Consider the following 13,651-nt stretch of genomic DNA (forward strand, 5'->3'; position numbering starts at 1 on the left):
TTCTAGGAATGACAAAATACTTACTTATTTCCTAGTTTCTTACACCTTTCCATCATTTCAGTAAGCAGAACCTAGGTGAATAATAATAAAAGTTTTGAGATAAGTTAACCAAACACACCATTCTTTACAGTAAAGTTTTAGGATAATTAAGTATTTTAAATATAATTAAATTTTGAAATCCTACATCTCTTTCAGAAACAATTACCTTAATTCTTTCATTTGTTGTTTCCTCTCTCCCTATCTTATTCTTCCTAATGACTTCCTTCCCACAATTCTCCCCATGAATGAAGGGGAAAATTAATTGGATGCCAATTCCACATGCACTCAGTGGAAAATCTTCTATATACATTTTGATAACCAATGGTTCTAAATAGCATCTAACTCACTGGAGACTCATAACAAATTCTTGTTGATTACTGAATAATTGAAAAGCTTTTATGAAAATCGATCTTAAAATAGTCACTGTAATAAAAAAAAAAAAAAAAGAAAAGAAAAAGAAAAAAGAAAGTATTTTCTAAGCGAAGAGTCAGCCAACAGGAAAATGGAAAAAATCTTGAATAGTGTTGCCAAGACTCATTTTAGACAACAATGAAGTAAGCAAAATTGTCTAAAGTGCTGTCCCACTTCTCCTACCAAAACTCAAAGTATGTTATTTGTTGAACTAAATTGAAAAGGAGTAGATACCCTTATTAAATCATACATCAAAAGGTTTACCCCTTTCCTAGTATACCTCCCTAAATTCTGCTTCTTATCCTCAGGTGACTCCTAAATAACACTAAATAATCTGGTATTTACCTGGGATTAACTAAGGGTACAACTATAAAATGTGACTTTTACTAGAAGTATCCACATTTGAATCAAGCACTTCAGAAAGTACCAACTAGCTTCTGAGGAGTTCCAATTAGGAAGAGAAGATAGTATTCTAGAAGTTTAGTTTCTTTGCATGCCCCCATGGAGGATGTAAATAAATGAAGACTTGATATATCACTTCTAAAAGAGCATATTGGACAATTTAAATCATTTTGGCCACAAAGAGAATAATATGCTTTCACAACTTTGAATAAAATATGGATGTATTTAGAACAAATCCCATTTAAGAATCATGAAAGCATTTGAATTCTTTCTGGAAATACAAATATCTCTAAGCATAAATGCAGCTAAAAAGCTATGAATGGATTGTAGGCCCCTTTGTCAAAGATTCTTTATCTGAAAAAAATGATAAATTTGATTGTCTTTGGCAAGATAAATACTAGCTCAGACCAGACTATGATTTAAGGAAGTCTTCTAGCAGTGATAAAGCATTGTAAAATCTGCAGTTTGGCCAATTTGTCCTTGGCTTATACTTCATATTTGGTTGAGTTACTCACCAAGTCTCTTTCTTCATTTGTAAAATGGGGATTATATCTAGAGTGGCTATCCCACAGGGTAACAGATAAAATGTTTAAAGACAAATATCAGCTACTATCCCCAAAATGTAGTGTATGGGTTGGGTTTGGGTTTTTTTGGTACAATTAAATCTATATTGAATAGAAGAATTGGGGAATTGGTGAAAACTTTCATAAAAACAGAATTTTTTTTTAAAGTAAGTAATCCTCTCCTGGTTTATCTGTTTTATAATTTCAAATCTGGGATCAATTTTTTCCTCAAGTGGAAGCATAATTTGCATTATTTAAAAATAGTAAGCTTCAATTTGAGCAGCTACTTACCTTTTTCAGTATTAAATTAAAATGAATATTTATGAAGTTCCTGTTATGTATACAGTGTCTTTGTACATAAAGACAAAAAAAAATAGTCTCTGTCTTTGAACCAGCAAGGATCATCTTGCTATAGGATAAACTGCTGATCTTGGAGTCAGCAAAATCTTGAGTGCAAATCCTCCTTCAGATGACTACTATCTATATGACCTTTGCCAAGACACTTAGTCTCTCAACTTTAGTTTCTCCATCTGCAAAACTGCAATAATAAAAGTACCCACTTCTCAGGTTTATACTGAGGATGTTCTAATTCAACCTGTACTATTCTTGTAGTTTGTAAAATATGACCTTTTTTTTTTCCAGATGTCACATTTAGAGTTAAATGATCCCCAAATCAGAGTTTATTAGGATTCAAATGATGTAATTTTTAATCACTCTAGAATATGAATAATTTCTGATACTATCCTTTCCCAGGAAAGATTTATTTTTAGTTCCCACTGACACCCTTTGAGAATAATGAGGCTTAAGGTAAAAATCAGAATACCTTGTGACAATGTTCTTTTTAATACTCCAATAAGCCTTTTTTAATCTTCCTACAATCCGACATGACCCACAATCAAAAATACTTTTTTCTATCAATGTACTTTAACCTAACACTATGCACTTCTTTCACTTTACAATCAATAATTTATCTTGAAATATGATAATTTGTGTTTATGTATGTTGCCTTACTATTAGTAAGACCATTGCAAAGGTGATGATTATCTCCTCTATGTACTCCACAGTGCCTTATAAGTAGTTGACTCTGAAATATTTACAGAATAAATTATGTCGATTTCTTTTTCTTCAAAGCATATGAGAAACAAAGTTCTCTTGTTTTCAACAACACCTAACACTATTCCTAGATCTTAAATACTCTCCTGAATACATTGGACTGCCATATTTCTCCATAATGAAATCATCAAGAATTTAAGACTCTATTAAAATTCAAAGAATGAAAATTGAAGATGAGGAAGAATATCTACATACTCTAAAATAATTTTTAATTCAAAATAACCAAATATAATTCAATTAAACAAATATTTATTTGAAACCTATATATACTAGGCTATTTATACTAGGCCAGATACTGTAGGTAATAAATAGTTTATTCACAGAGATTCATTATTAAATTGGTAATAAAACAAGTACATAAAAAGTTAAATAAAAATAAAAAGGTTTAAATAATTCTTCAAGACAATAGCAAAAATGCCATGAGACCCTATATTTATTATCATGTTAGTGGTAATGATAAACACTTTAGGTGTTTAAAGGAAGAAGAAAGCACTTCAGAGTGAGATGGTGAGGAAGATTATGTGGCAAGGAACATTTCCTCACAAAGTTCTATGACTTAAGTCTTCTCAATCATGAAAGGTTTCTAAGATTAGACTTTCATCAGTTCTACTTGGCATTAAATAAGAAAAACTAAGAGAAATTTAGTTCTTGACATTATTATTATATTTTTAATCTTCAATTATTTCAAAATTAAAGACAACTGACCTTATCAATATAGCAACATCTTCATTATGATATTTAAATTACTTTCAATTGCTATATCATCCTTGGGACAAATTCCAAATCCCAAACACCATGCAAAGTATTAAAAATGTTTCAAAAAGATGAGTCAAAGTGATTTTGACAATATGCCTTCTTCAGAGAAAAAAGTTCAGTTTAAAAATAATTATGAATATAAAAATAAATACAATAAATATGAACTTTCATTTTAAAGTATTTGTATAAGGAAATTACCTCAGGAGCATGATAAGCAATACATTGCAAAATCCAATCAATAGCAGGAGAGTACAAAGTAAGATACAATGGAATTTCCACACCTTGTACCACCAACTGATTCTGAACTGTATCCCCATGAATCTAAAGGAAACACAAACACATAAAATATATATTTATTCGCATATAAATATATGCATCTTTCATATTAATAAATTATAATATAAAGATAAATTTATTTATGTAAATCAATATGTCTATTTATATGGGGCAGCTAGATAGCTCAATGGATAGAGGCAGGGTCCCAAATCAGGAAAACCTGAATTCAAATCCAGTCTCAGACACATCCTAACTATATGACTCTAAGCAACACATTTAAGCTCTGTTTGCCTTAATTCACCAAAGAAGGAAGTGGCAAACCACTGCAATATCTTTGCCAAAAAACAACCAATGGATAGTATGATCCAGGGAATCACAAAGAGTTGGACATGACTGAACAAGTGGACAATATACATATGTACATATGTGTATACACACACATAACCACAAACTCTACTTTTCTGAATTAAAAAAAATACATCAAAGAGAAAAAGTAAATAATGAATAATGAATACTTAGGTGGATATTTTTTCATAGTTCCCTTTCAGATTGTTAAAGCTATTAAACATATGCCCACAGTTTCTAATTTCACTTAGTTCACTTGACTTAGAATTATATACAACAAGGCTATTAAGCTGATAAAAACAGACAGAAGACACTAAGGACAAAACATTTAATGATTTTTTTAAAAGTGTTCTTACCTGTTTAAATGTAAGAAGGAAATCAAAAAAGTTCTTATTTAGACTTTCTTTAAGATGTGGAGCTACTTCCATCCCAACCTAAGCCAAATAAAAGTAAAATCATTTTTTGAGCTTCTCAACAGTTGATATTTACAAATAAATGTCTAAGGAACCAATCAATAGAGAACTCCAAAGCAGAATATACTGCTCAGTTTATCTATGATATTCTCTCCCTCTACAGAAATAACAAATGCCATTCTGTTGGAATCTTTACTAAGTGTTGTAAGAAGATAACCAATCAAGAGAGATCTTCATTACAAGTTCTACTTTATAATGTTTCACTGCTGTGATTATTTCCTTCACAGATGTAAACTCCAAACCCTGATAGGCCTTAGCAGACCATTTTAGTGAATTACCATGGCAATCCCTCCCTTGCCTTCCCCCTTATTTCCTCCCGTGTGCCCCCCCCCAAAAAAAAGGATCTAACCAAATCCTAGAGATCAAACTTCTGAGATAAGTCTGTGAGAAGGTAGCTAAAATAGTTTTCTAATAGTCTATACCATTAAAGTTTTTTTTTTGGTTGGTTTGTTTGTTTTTTGTTTTTTGTTTTTTTTTTGCTTGGTATAATCAGCCAGAGTTTGCACTTAAATGGTACAGACTTTATGAATTCAGAGTCACTTCCATGCTAAAACACTACAGTTTTTTTGATGGAATTTGAGATCACTTTAAATAATAAATTAATTCCTTCTGTTAGTACAACTAAATTAATTCCTTACAGAATCATCAATGAAGAAGTAAATTTTTACTTTTTAAAAAACAATGTTTAACATAAAATATAATGTGGAACATATTACAGTATAAATCCAATAATTACAAGAATCAGTTATTCAAAAAACAGCAGTTTCACATCTGTAGTTGGAGAGAGAAGCTAATTAATTATAGGCTATGTAATGTAATATTTAACACACATTTGTGTGTTAAATATATGGGGAAAGGTGTGGGATTAAATAATGGGAGTGGCAAAAACCTACATGAAAGTGAGATTATGCCACATAAAAGTAATTAATAAAATTGGGAATCAAAGCAATTTGAAAACTCCATTTTTATCATAAAAATGCAATGACAATAAGAACTTCTGGAAAGAGAAGGTGTTCAAAACAATAGAATGGTAGTAAATTTGGTGAAACAAAGGCTGTAAATCACTTTGAACTCACCTGAGAAAGATAATCAAGATAAATTAGACACTATGAATAATGTATATAAAAAGTGAAATGTTGAAAGTAAGAGTACTGAGTAAAAGGATCTAAAGAGAAAAGTTACACCAAGTTACTTTGTATTTTGATTGCCTCCCATTCAACTTAATCATACCAGAGAGGATGGAATAATTATCTGTTAGGCACCAGCGGCAGCAAAGAAAGGAATTGTGGACAAGTAGCACAAAAAAAGGAGAAGGTGATAACGACTCAAAAGAAAAGTTAATCATACTTTCCTTTTATAAACAGCTTCCCAGTCCCTTCCCCACACCCACTCCCCGTGCTACCCACTCAAATTTTTTGTTTATTTCTTCCCAAGGAAAGTAAATGAGCAGCTTGTACTATGTTTTGGGTAAGGATCATTTTTCCCCATTGGAGCACTGATAGCATGTTCATCTCCCACTAGGGTTTTTTACATCTGTCTCAAATTATTCCTCCATTAATTAATGGGCTATCACTTACACTCTTAATATTAAAAACCCTTTATACCTACACAACCTGGGGAGCCTACATTTATTAGGACACTATCAAAGACAGGATCTACCTTCATCACTAGCCTCTCACTCCTGAGAAGCAACATTTTAAAGTTACAGGCAGTACTGACTATTAAAAGATAGTTTGTATGTAACATCATCCTTGCCAACCTTCCTCATTTCTTTCTTCAAGAGAATATAAATTTGAAAGAACAAGGTTCTACCCATCTAATTAATTATTCATAAGCAAGAAATAGCATTAAGGTACAAGAATCATTTAAAATATATTAGCTTATTGTGATTAACTGCCACCCTGCCACAAAGCCTAGTACAATCTTTGCAAATAATAAGTGCTAAGTAAATGTTGACCGATTAAGGGACTGTTTGATTCTTAATAAATTCAAAACTCAGCAGCCTTGGAGAAAACATTGTGTATATATGATATTTCTAAGTAGGTTATAAAAATATGCCACATGCTTTAAATGTATAGAGATATATGGATATATTATAAAGGGGGGAAAAGCCCAGGCTTAAAGTATTTTTGGTATCTTCTATTATTAATATTTTTTTTAATCTTTTAAGATCTTTGTAAAGTGCATATCTCATTTATTCTGAGGGCAATTGAGATTATCTGATTTCTTTTGTCACCAGTTAAGAGACCATATGAATTTCAGCATTGCTATTGTATCCTGGAAAAAGAAGGAATCAAAACCTATAGACAATCTATTTGATTTAATAACAAAGTATAGCCTTGTTCAAAAAGTAGTTTTTAATGCTCACTAGGGTCTCATCAATCATTAAATTTCTTTCAAAAGCTAATTATGCTGATAGCAATATTACTGTGGTGCTTTGCTAAATTCTAAATTCACCATCAAAAGATTTAAGTATCAGGGAATGAATATATTTAACCAAAGAAACAAATGAAACCATATATCTACCAAAGCAACATGGGGCTATCATCTCCATTAATAGAATATCAACTCCTCAGAAGGCAGAGATTATTTCATTTTTGTTTTTGTACACAAGACACCCAACATAAAGCCTTAATACTTAATAAGTGCTTACTGAATTGAACTAGAAAAAGTATCTTTACTGTAATCACAGACCTTTAGAACTATTATAGTAATATTGATGTTTATAAACCATCACTTATTGTTCACTGAACAATAAGAAACCTGGCAGAGGCTAACTAAAGACATTTTATTTCCAAATGGAAACTGAATTATTTCAATACTTCAAAAACTAAAGGATTTTTAAGTACTTAAGTACTTAATCAACCTATAATCCCAATCAGCCTATAACTGAGGGGCAAACAAGTAAACAAGTAAAGCACTGGGTCAATGCTGTGACAAATTTTGCAACCTGTCACATAATGTTCTAAAGGTAGCATCCACATTTTGCAAGTGCCAATGATCAAGTTGTTCCCAAGTCCCTTCTTGAACACATCAAATAAAAGTTGTTGGGTTTTTTAAATGTCTTTTGTGTTGATGAAAGTCAATCTAATGAGGTTATATAATTTTTAGGATTCTATTTTTGCCTTCCAATTTGGGAAGAACTGAGAAAAATTAGCCCCCCAAAAGTTGATTTTTATGATCTTATCTAATTAGTTATTCAAGTTAGACTATTGTGAAATTAAACAACAGACATGGCTTAAGGAGTCTCTTCTGTTGAAAATTCATTCACTATAATTAGCAGCTAATAAAGTCATTCTTTCAATGCCTTATGAAGTGGTAGAGAAGGAGAAATGAGAGCGTTTAAGGAAACATCACATACATACATACATTTAAATAGCATTCATTAAATCAAAGCCTACCCTGCACAGATATGCCCTGGCATATACTGAAACCAAAGGGTCGCCAATTCCTCTAATCATGCATGTCAGTCGTGGAAGACATTCTGAAATTCCTCTGTTAGAAGCAAAGGAAGAAAAAAGTCAATACTATACAGAGATTTAAGAATATAATTTTTTCAAATTGTAAATCTAAGACTTCTTATTTAAATTTTGAACAAAGTGGAGCAGCTAAGCAGAAGTTGTTTGGGGAGCAATTAAGGTCAATATTTTAAGACTTTTATACTTTTTTTTGTTTGTTTGCTAAGGTAACTGGAATTAAGTGCCTTGCCTAGGATCACACAGCTAGGCAGTGTTAAATGCCTGAGACCACATTTGAACTCGGGTCCTCTTGACTTCAGGCTGGTGCTCTATCCACTGCACCAAATAGCTGTCCCTATCTTAAGACTTTTAAAAGACATTTTTGTTTCTTGGTACACATTCCTCCTCCATGCTGATTGCAATCCTTTTTCCTTTTGCAAGCCCTCAACTCTACCCTTATATCAGGAGATGATACAATTTTACTTTTCTGAGATTTTCTTCCCTCCCTCTATATCTCAAAACTTGACGTCTTTTCTCCTTCTTTCCTCCTTACTGGTCTTTAAGGGTAAGATGGTATTCCTCCATGCCCTACCTAAAGCTTCCATTTGTATTTTTAATCCTGTCCCTGTCTTTTCCAAAGCTTTGTTTTATCAATCATTCCTTCTCTCTCTTCAATCTATGCCCATCTACTGACATTTTCTCCTGTGTCAAGATGGGGTGAGGGTGGGGGACTCTTTTCCTTAACCCTGTTACCTCTTTCAATAACCCTGTTATTATCGTCTTCTCTCCCGTCTCCTTTACTACTAAACTAATTTTTTTTCTTTTTAAATTGGTCTATACTCACTTGTCTTCACTTCAACTCACTCCAACTCCCAGTAATATGGCTTTCATCTACACCACTTAAGTAAAACTCTTCTCTCAAAATATACAAATGATCTTTTGATTACAAATTTCAATGGCCTTTTTTCTCAGTGTCCTCTGGTCTTTTGGTTATATTTGACACTACTGATTATTCCTCCTTTTAAACTTCTATAATACAAATCTTCCATCGTTCTCTTCCTGCCCCAATTATTCCTTCTCAAATTCTTTCATTCATGTTCCTCTTCTGATTCACTAAATTAACTCTCGATGCTCTATCCATAACCCTCGACTCTTCTCTATTTAGAGACTCTACTCTGTCCTTTGGCAATATCATACATCCCTACTGTTAGCACAGTGCTCAGAATGTAGCAGGCATTGAAGAAATACCTATTGATTTCAATAATCACCTCTTTATGAAGATGATTCACTTCTATATAGTTAGCCCTCATCTCCCAGGAGTTCATGCCTGCATTTCCAACTTGCTCTTTGGATATTCACAGTAATATCCCAAAACCAATACCTCAAACCTAACTTGTCCAAATCAATTTTCACCAACAATAATTTCCTATTTCTGTTTGTGGCAGCACTAAAATTCCCAATCACTTAAACTAGAAAGCTCCAAGCCACTATCAAAAAGACTGTTTTGACTCTTCTCTTTCTTAATCCCCAATATCCAACAGATTACCAAGTCTTATTGATTCTACCTCAACATTTTCTCCCATCTTCCTTCCTTTTATTCATTACACCAACACAGTCCAGACTCTGGAAGAGACTATTATATTTGCCTTCAGTTACTTCCTTATCCAATCCATACTTCATACAGCTGCCAAAATAATCTTCCTAATGCACAGATCTAACCATTTGTTGTTTGAAGTTCCTTAACTGCTTCCCCCTTCTAGAATAAAGGAAAAAATATAAATTTGTTAGCCTGGCACTTGGAGCCCTTTATAATTTGGCTCCAAACCACTTTTCCAGGCTTTCCGCTATTCCATTTCAGGAATTCAATTTTCCAGCCAAACTAGACTTTCACTTTTCTACACTCCTACCTTGCATTCCTCTGCCTCTATGCATTCTTATAATTTGTCCTTAAACCGGAAATACACTCCACTCCCTCCTATTGATACTTGATGAAATACTTCATTTCCTTCAAAACCCAAATTGGATATCCTCCACACAATCTTGAATGATTACTTCCCTAAATGAAATAGCCTTCTCCATCTATAAAATTTTATGACATTTTGTACAGACCTCTCTATTGCAATCATTATATTTTAATTTCTATCAAACATTTTGTGCCCCATTTTTATGACCAAACTTTGATCAAGTTTGACAGTTTTGCACAAAATAGATTTTTATAAGTGCTTGATAAATTGATATAATTCTATCACTGCTCTCTAACTAGAATAAATTCAATAAACTATTTATATAAAAGATTCATTTCAATTTCACAAGTTTATTAGTTTCTTTCCATCTATTAGGCACTCTATTTCCCTTCTCTTTAAGTATTATTTTTCCCCATTCCCTTCCTTTAAACTGAATTCATGGGTTTTTTGTTGTTGTTGCCTTTCACTCTCATACACAATACACTATCACTGGGTTATCAGGCTTAACTTACAAGGTGATCCTAGTTAATGGAACTATTAAGCCTTTATTCTATGATTCTGGTATTTCCTACCCAGAGAAGTTACCATTCACCATATTTTTTGAGCATCAATATCATCCTAAAAAACTGTATCAAATATACTATGATCCAACTTCAACCCAGTTAGGCTGAATAACAAATAAAATCAATAAAAATTTATTAGAAATCTAGGCTATACATGATACCATACTAGGCACAAAATATAGTTCCTATACTCAATTTATAATCTATTTAGTATTTGGCCATGTTTCTAAATATTATACTGTCATTACTAAAAGTATAACTATAGCCTCAACATACATCAAAATGAAAATTCAGAATTTTTGATGCTCTACATATCTGGCTCTATTCTTACGTTTTGGATAAAAACTTGTTGCAGTTCAGGATGGCTGCTTCCACATAGCTACAACAAAATGTTTAAGGAAAAAATACTTATGAGATATCCTCCTTGGTAGAAAAGAAGGAGAAAACCAAACTATTTATGAATTAAAACAATGTTGCTATTCTCCTACTCTGGCTAACTATAATTACTAGAAGTAAGAGAATTAATTTGACTGACATTTTATGTATTTTATGCTTTTTTGTTGCTGTTCAGTTGTTTTCAGTCATGACTGACTTTTTGTGACTCCATTTGGAGTTTTCTTGGCAAAAAAAATACTGGAATGATTTGCCATTTCCTTATCCAGTTCATTTTACAGATAAGGAAACTGAAGCAAACAGGGGTAAGTGACTCGCTTAGGGTCACACAGCTAGTAAGTGTAGATTTGAACTCAGAAAGAGGAGTCAGTCTTCCTGATCCCAGGCCCAGCTTTGTATTTACTCTAGCCACCTAGCTGTCCAAATAAATGCTTACTTTATAAAATTGTTGTGAGAATCAAATGAGATAATAAATGTAAACTGTTTGACAAATTCAAAATACTATGCAAATGTTAACAATTACTATTATTACATTCTGTTTTCTACTTTGCAAAGTTAAATTTTAAATAAACATGGAAAATCATGTTATCTAGTTACATTCTGAAATAAAATGGAAAGTGGGGATTTTATAATTAAAACTATTGTAATACACTACACAATTAAGATTCAGTTAGCAAAAGAGTAATATTCTTCATTAAAAGGCAAAGAGCTTCTAAAATTTGATGTTTTCTTATTTTTCAAACTAACAAGTCAACTAGTTTCAAACAAACTGTGGACAATTTTCCACAGAATATTTATTATATGATTTCTGTTAACAGAAGAGAACCTTTAAATCTATCTATCTTTAAAGTGATCAGGAAATCAATTCTGATGAGCATGGCTCTTTTCAACAATGAAATGATTCAGGCCAGTTCCAAAAGAGTTTTGATGGAGAGAGCCAACTGTACCCAGAAAGAGGATTGTGGAGATCAAGTGTGAATCACAACATAGTATTTTCACTCTTTGTTGTTGTTTGCTTGCATTTCATTTTTCTCATTTTTTTCCCTTTTTGATCTGATTTTTCTTGTTCATGATAATTGTAGAAATATGTACAGAAGAGATGCACATGTTTAACATACATTGGATTACTTTCTGTCTAGGGGAGGGGATGAGGATAAGGAAGGGAAAAAAATTTGGAACACAAGGTTTTGTAAGGGTGAATGTTGAAACTTATCTTTGCATACATTTTGAAAATAAAAAGCTTTAATTTAAAAGACAAAAAAAAAAATGACAGGAAAAAAAGGATACAATCTAGGAATAAGTTCCCTGATTGAAGCAATCTTGAAAAACCAATTTAAGCAAGTTTCTTTGGCGGTGTCATTTACATTTTCTGGAGAAAAGTGATCTGTAACAGAAAAGTAAACATCTGTAAGAATTTTTCTTCCTAGATAAGGGATCTCTGCTCCTGAACACTCTATAACAGTGAAACTTTTGCCGTGAAACATAGAACTGTGATACAGAATTCTAATCTTCTTATTTCCTCTTCTCTCTTCTTCTTCCAATGATGCAAATGTGTTCCATACCCACAAATAAATGATTTGTACAATGCAAACTGGGAAACATACATTCTGAGAGGTTGGAGTATTTAAGAAATCTATAATATGTTTAACGGCTTAAAAATAAAATCTCAACTTTTGAAAGTATCACATTAGCCAAAAATGCCAAGGCCTTTTGGAATTAAACCTAGAGAGGAAACTCCAAATCTGGTTTATTAATATTTTACTCACCTGGGATCTCAGTAACATCACCACAAATCATTGAAGAAAGATTTCTCAGTGAGAGAGCAAATAAAATAATGTGTAATTTTTCATTTTAAATTATCTTTCAAAACATAATGGCACCTAACCACTTCTAAAACTGAACCAAAAGGGAGACATTTAATTAGTTTTTAAAGCAGCAAATTAATTTTTGCAGAGGATTTTTCTGCTATTGTTCCTAGCACTTGGTGACAGAAGATTAGAGTGATAAGTTTGGTACATATTCATCAATAAGAAAAATTCATAGAACATTGACAGCAAAGAACAATAGCTAATCATAGCTGCCTGAAATTAAAAGATGTTATATTGAGCAATTTTCTGCATTCTACATTTTCTACATTTCTACATTCTACAATGTACATGTACATTCTACATTTCTACAATTTCTACAATTCTACATTTCTACATACAATACTCTTTTAATAGGAGTCATTCATAATATTAAGTACCACACTTGCCATGTTCAAAAAGTAATGAAGACATCCCAAAAAATGTACAGGATGATGTGATCACCTTCAATTGGTGCAGCTAGATGGCTCAATGGATAGAGTACTAACGCTGAAGTCAGGAAGACCGGAATTCAAATCTGGCCTCAGACACTTAACACTTCCTAGCCGTGTATCCCTGGGCAAGTCACTTGACACCAATTGCCTGAGGGGGAAATAAAGCACTTATTTCTCTCTAGAAAGAATAAAGAGGCTTGGGATATTTTGTTAATGTCTTTGTTAACTGTCAGTATTGAATTGTTCTGTTATTTCCCTTCATATAGTTAAAGCAGGTGATTTAGAATTGAGACCTCAGATAACATCTAGACTCAGTCCATATAAGACCTGAGAAATCATTTGGTCTGGCTCTGCCAAGGCAACTGCAGGTGATGATGATCTGAAAGACTGGTACAACCTCTTGCTACATGAGTTTCTAAGTTGATAATTTTGTATGGCCCACAAATTCTATTATAGATGCTCAAATTTGACCCATCCCTGATCTAGACCAATTCTTACTTAATAGAAAGGAAATTGAGACTTCAAGATGCTGAATGCTTTGCCTAAGGTAACATAGAAAGTTTGTGGCAGAGCCAGGATTGGAACCCAAGTCTCCA

At 32.5% G+C, this 13,651-nt stretch overlaps 1 protein-coding gene across 1 annotated transcript in view; it reads right to left on the minus strand.

Moving 5' to 3' along the window:
• The window catches only part of VPS35L (VPS35 endosomal protein sorting factor like), a 111,814-nt gene that overhangs the window by 68,367 nt on the left and 29,796 nt on the right, over positions 1 to 13,651 (minus strand). Inside the window, exons 10-15 of the mRNA XM_031942613.1 lie at positions 12,044 to 12,140; positions 10,695 to 10,742; positions 7,780 to 7,873; positions 4,262 to 4,339; positions 3,483 to 3,605; positions 25 to 71 (exon numbers count right to left, since the gene is read on the minus strand). Coding sequence (XP_031798473.1) covers positions 25 to 71; positions 3,483 to 3,605; positions 4,262 to 4,339; positions 7,780 to 7,873; positions 10,695 to 10,742; positions 12,044 to 12,140 — 487 coding nt within the window. The remainder of the gene's footprint in view (positions 1 to 24; positions 72 to 3,482; positions 3,606 to 4,261; positions 4,340 to 7,779; positions 7,874 to 10,694; positions 10,743 to 12,043; positions 12,141 to 13,651) is intronic.

This window comes from Sarcophilus harrisii, chromosome 1 (genome assembly GCF_902635505.1).
Source record: "Sarcophilus harrisii chromosome 1, mSarHar1.11, whole genome shotgun sequence".
Lineage (NCBI taxonomy): Eukaryota > Metazoa > Chordata > Mammalia > Dasyuromorphia > Dasyuridae > Sarcophilus > Sarcophilus harrisii.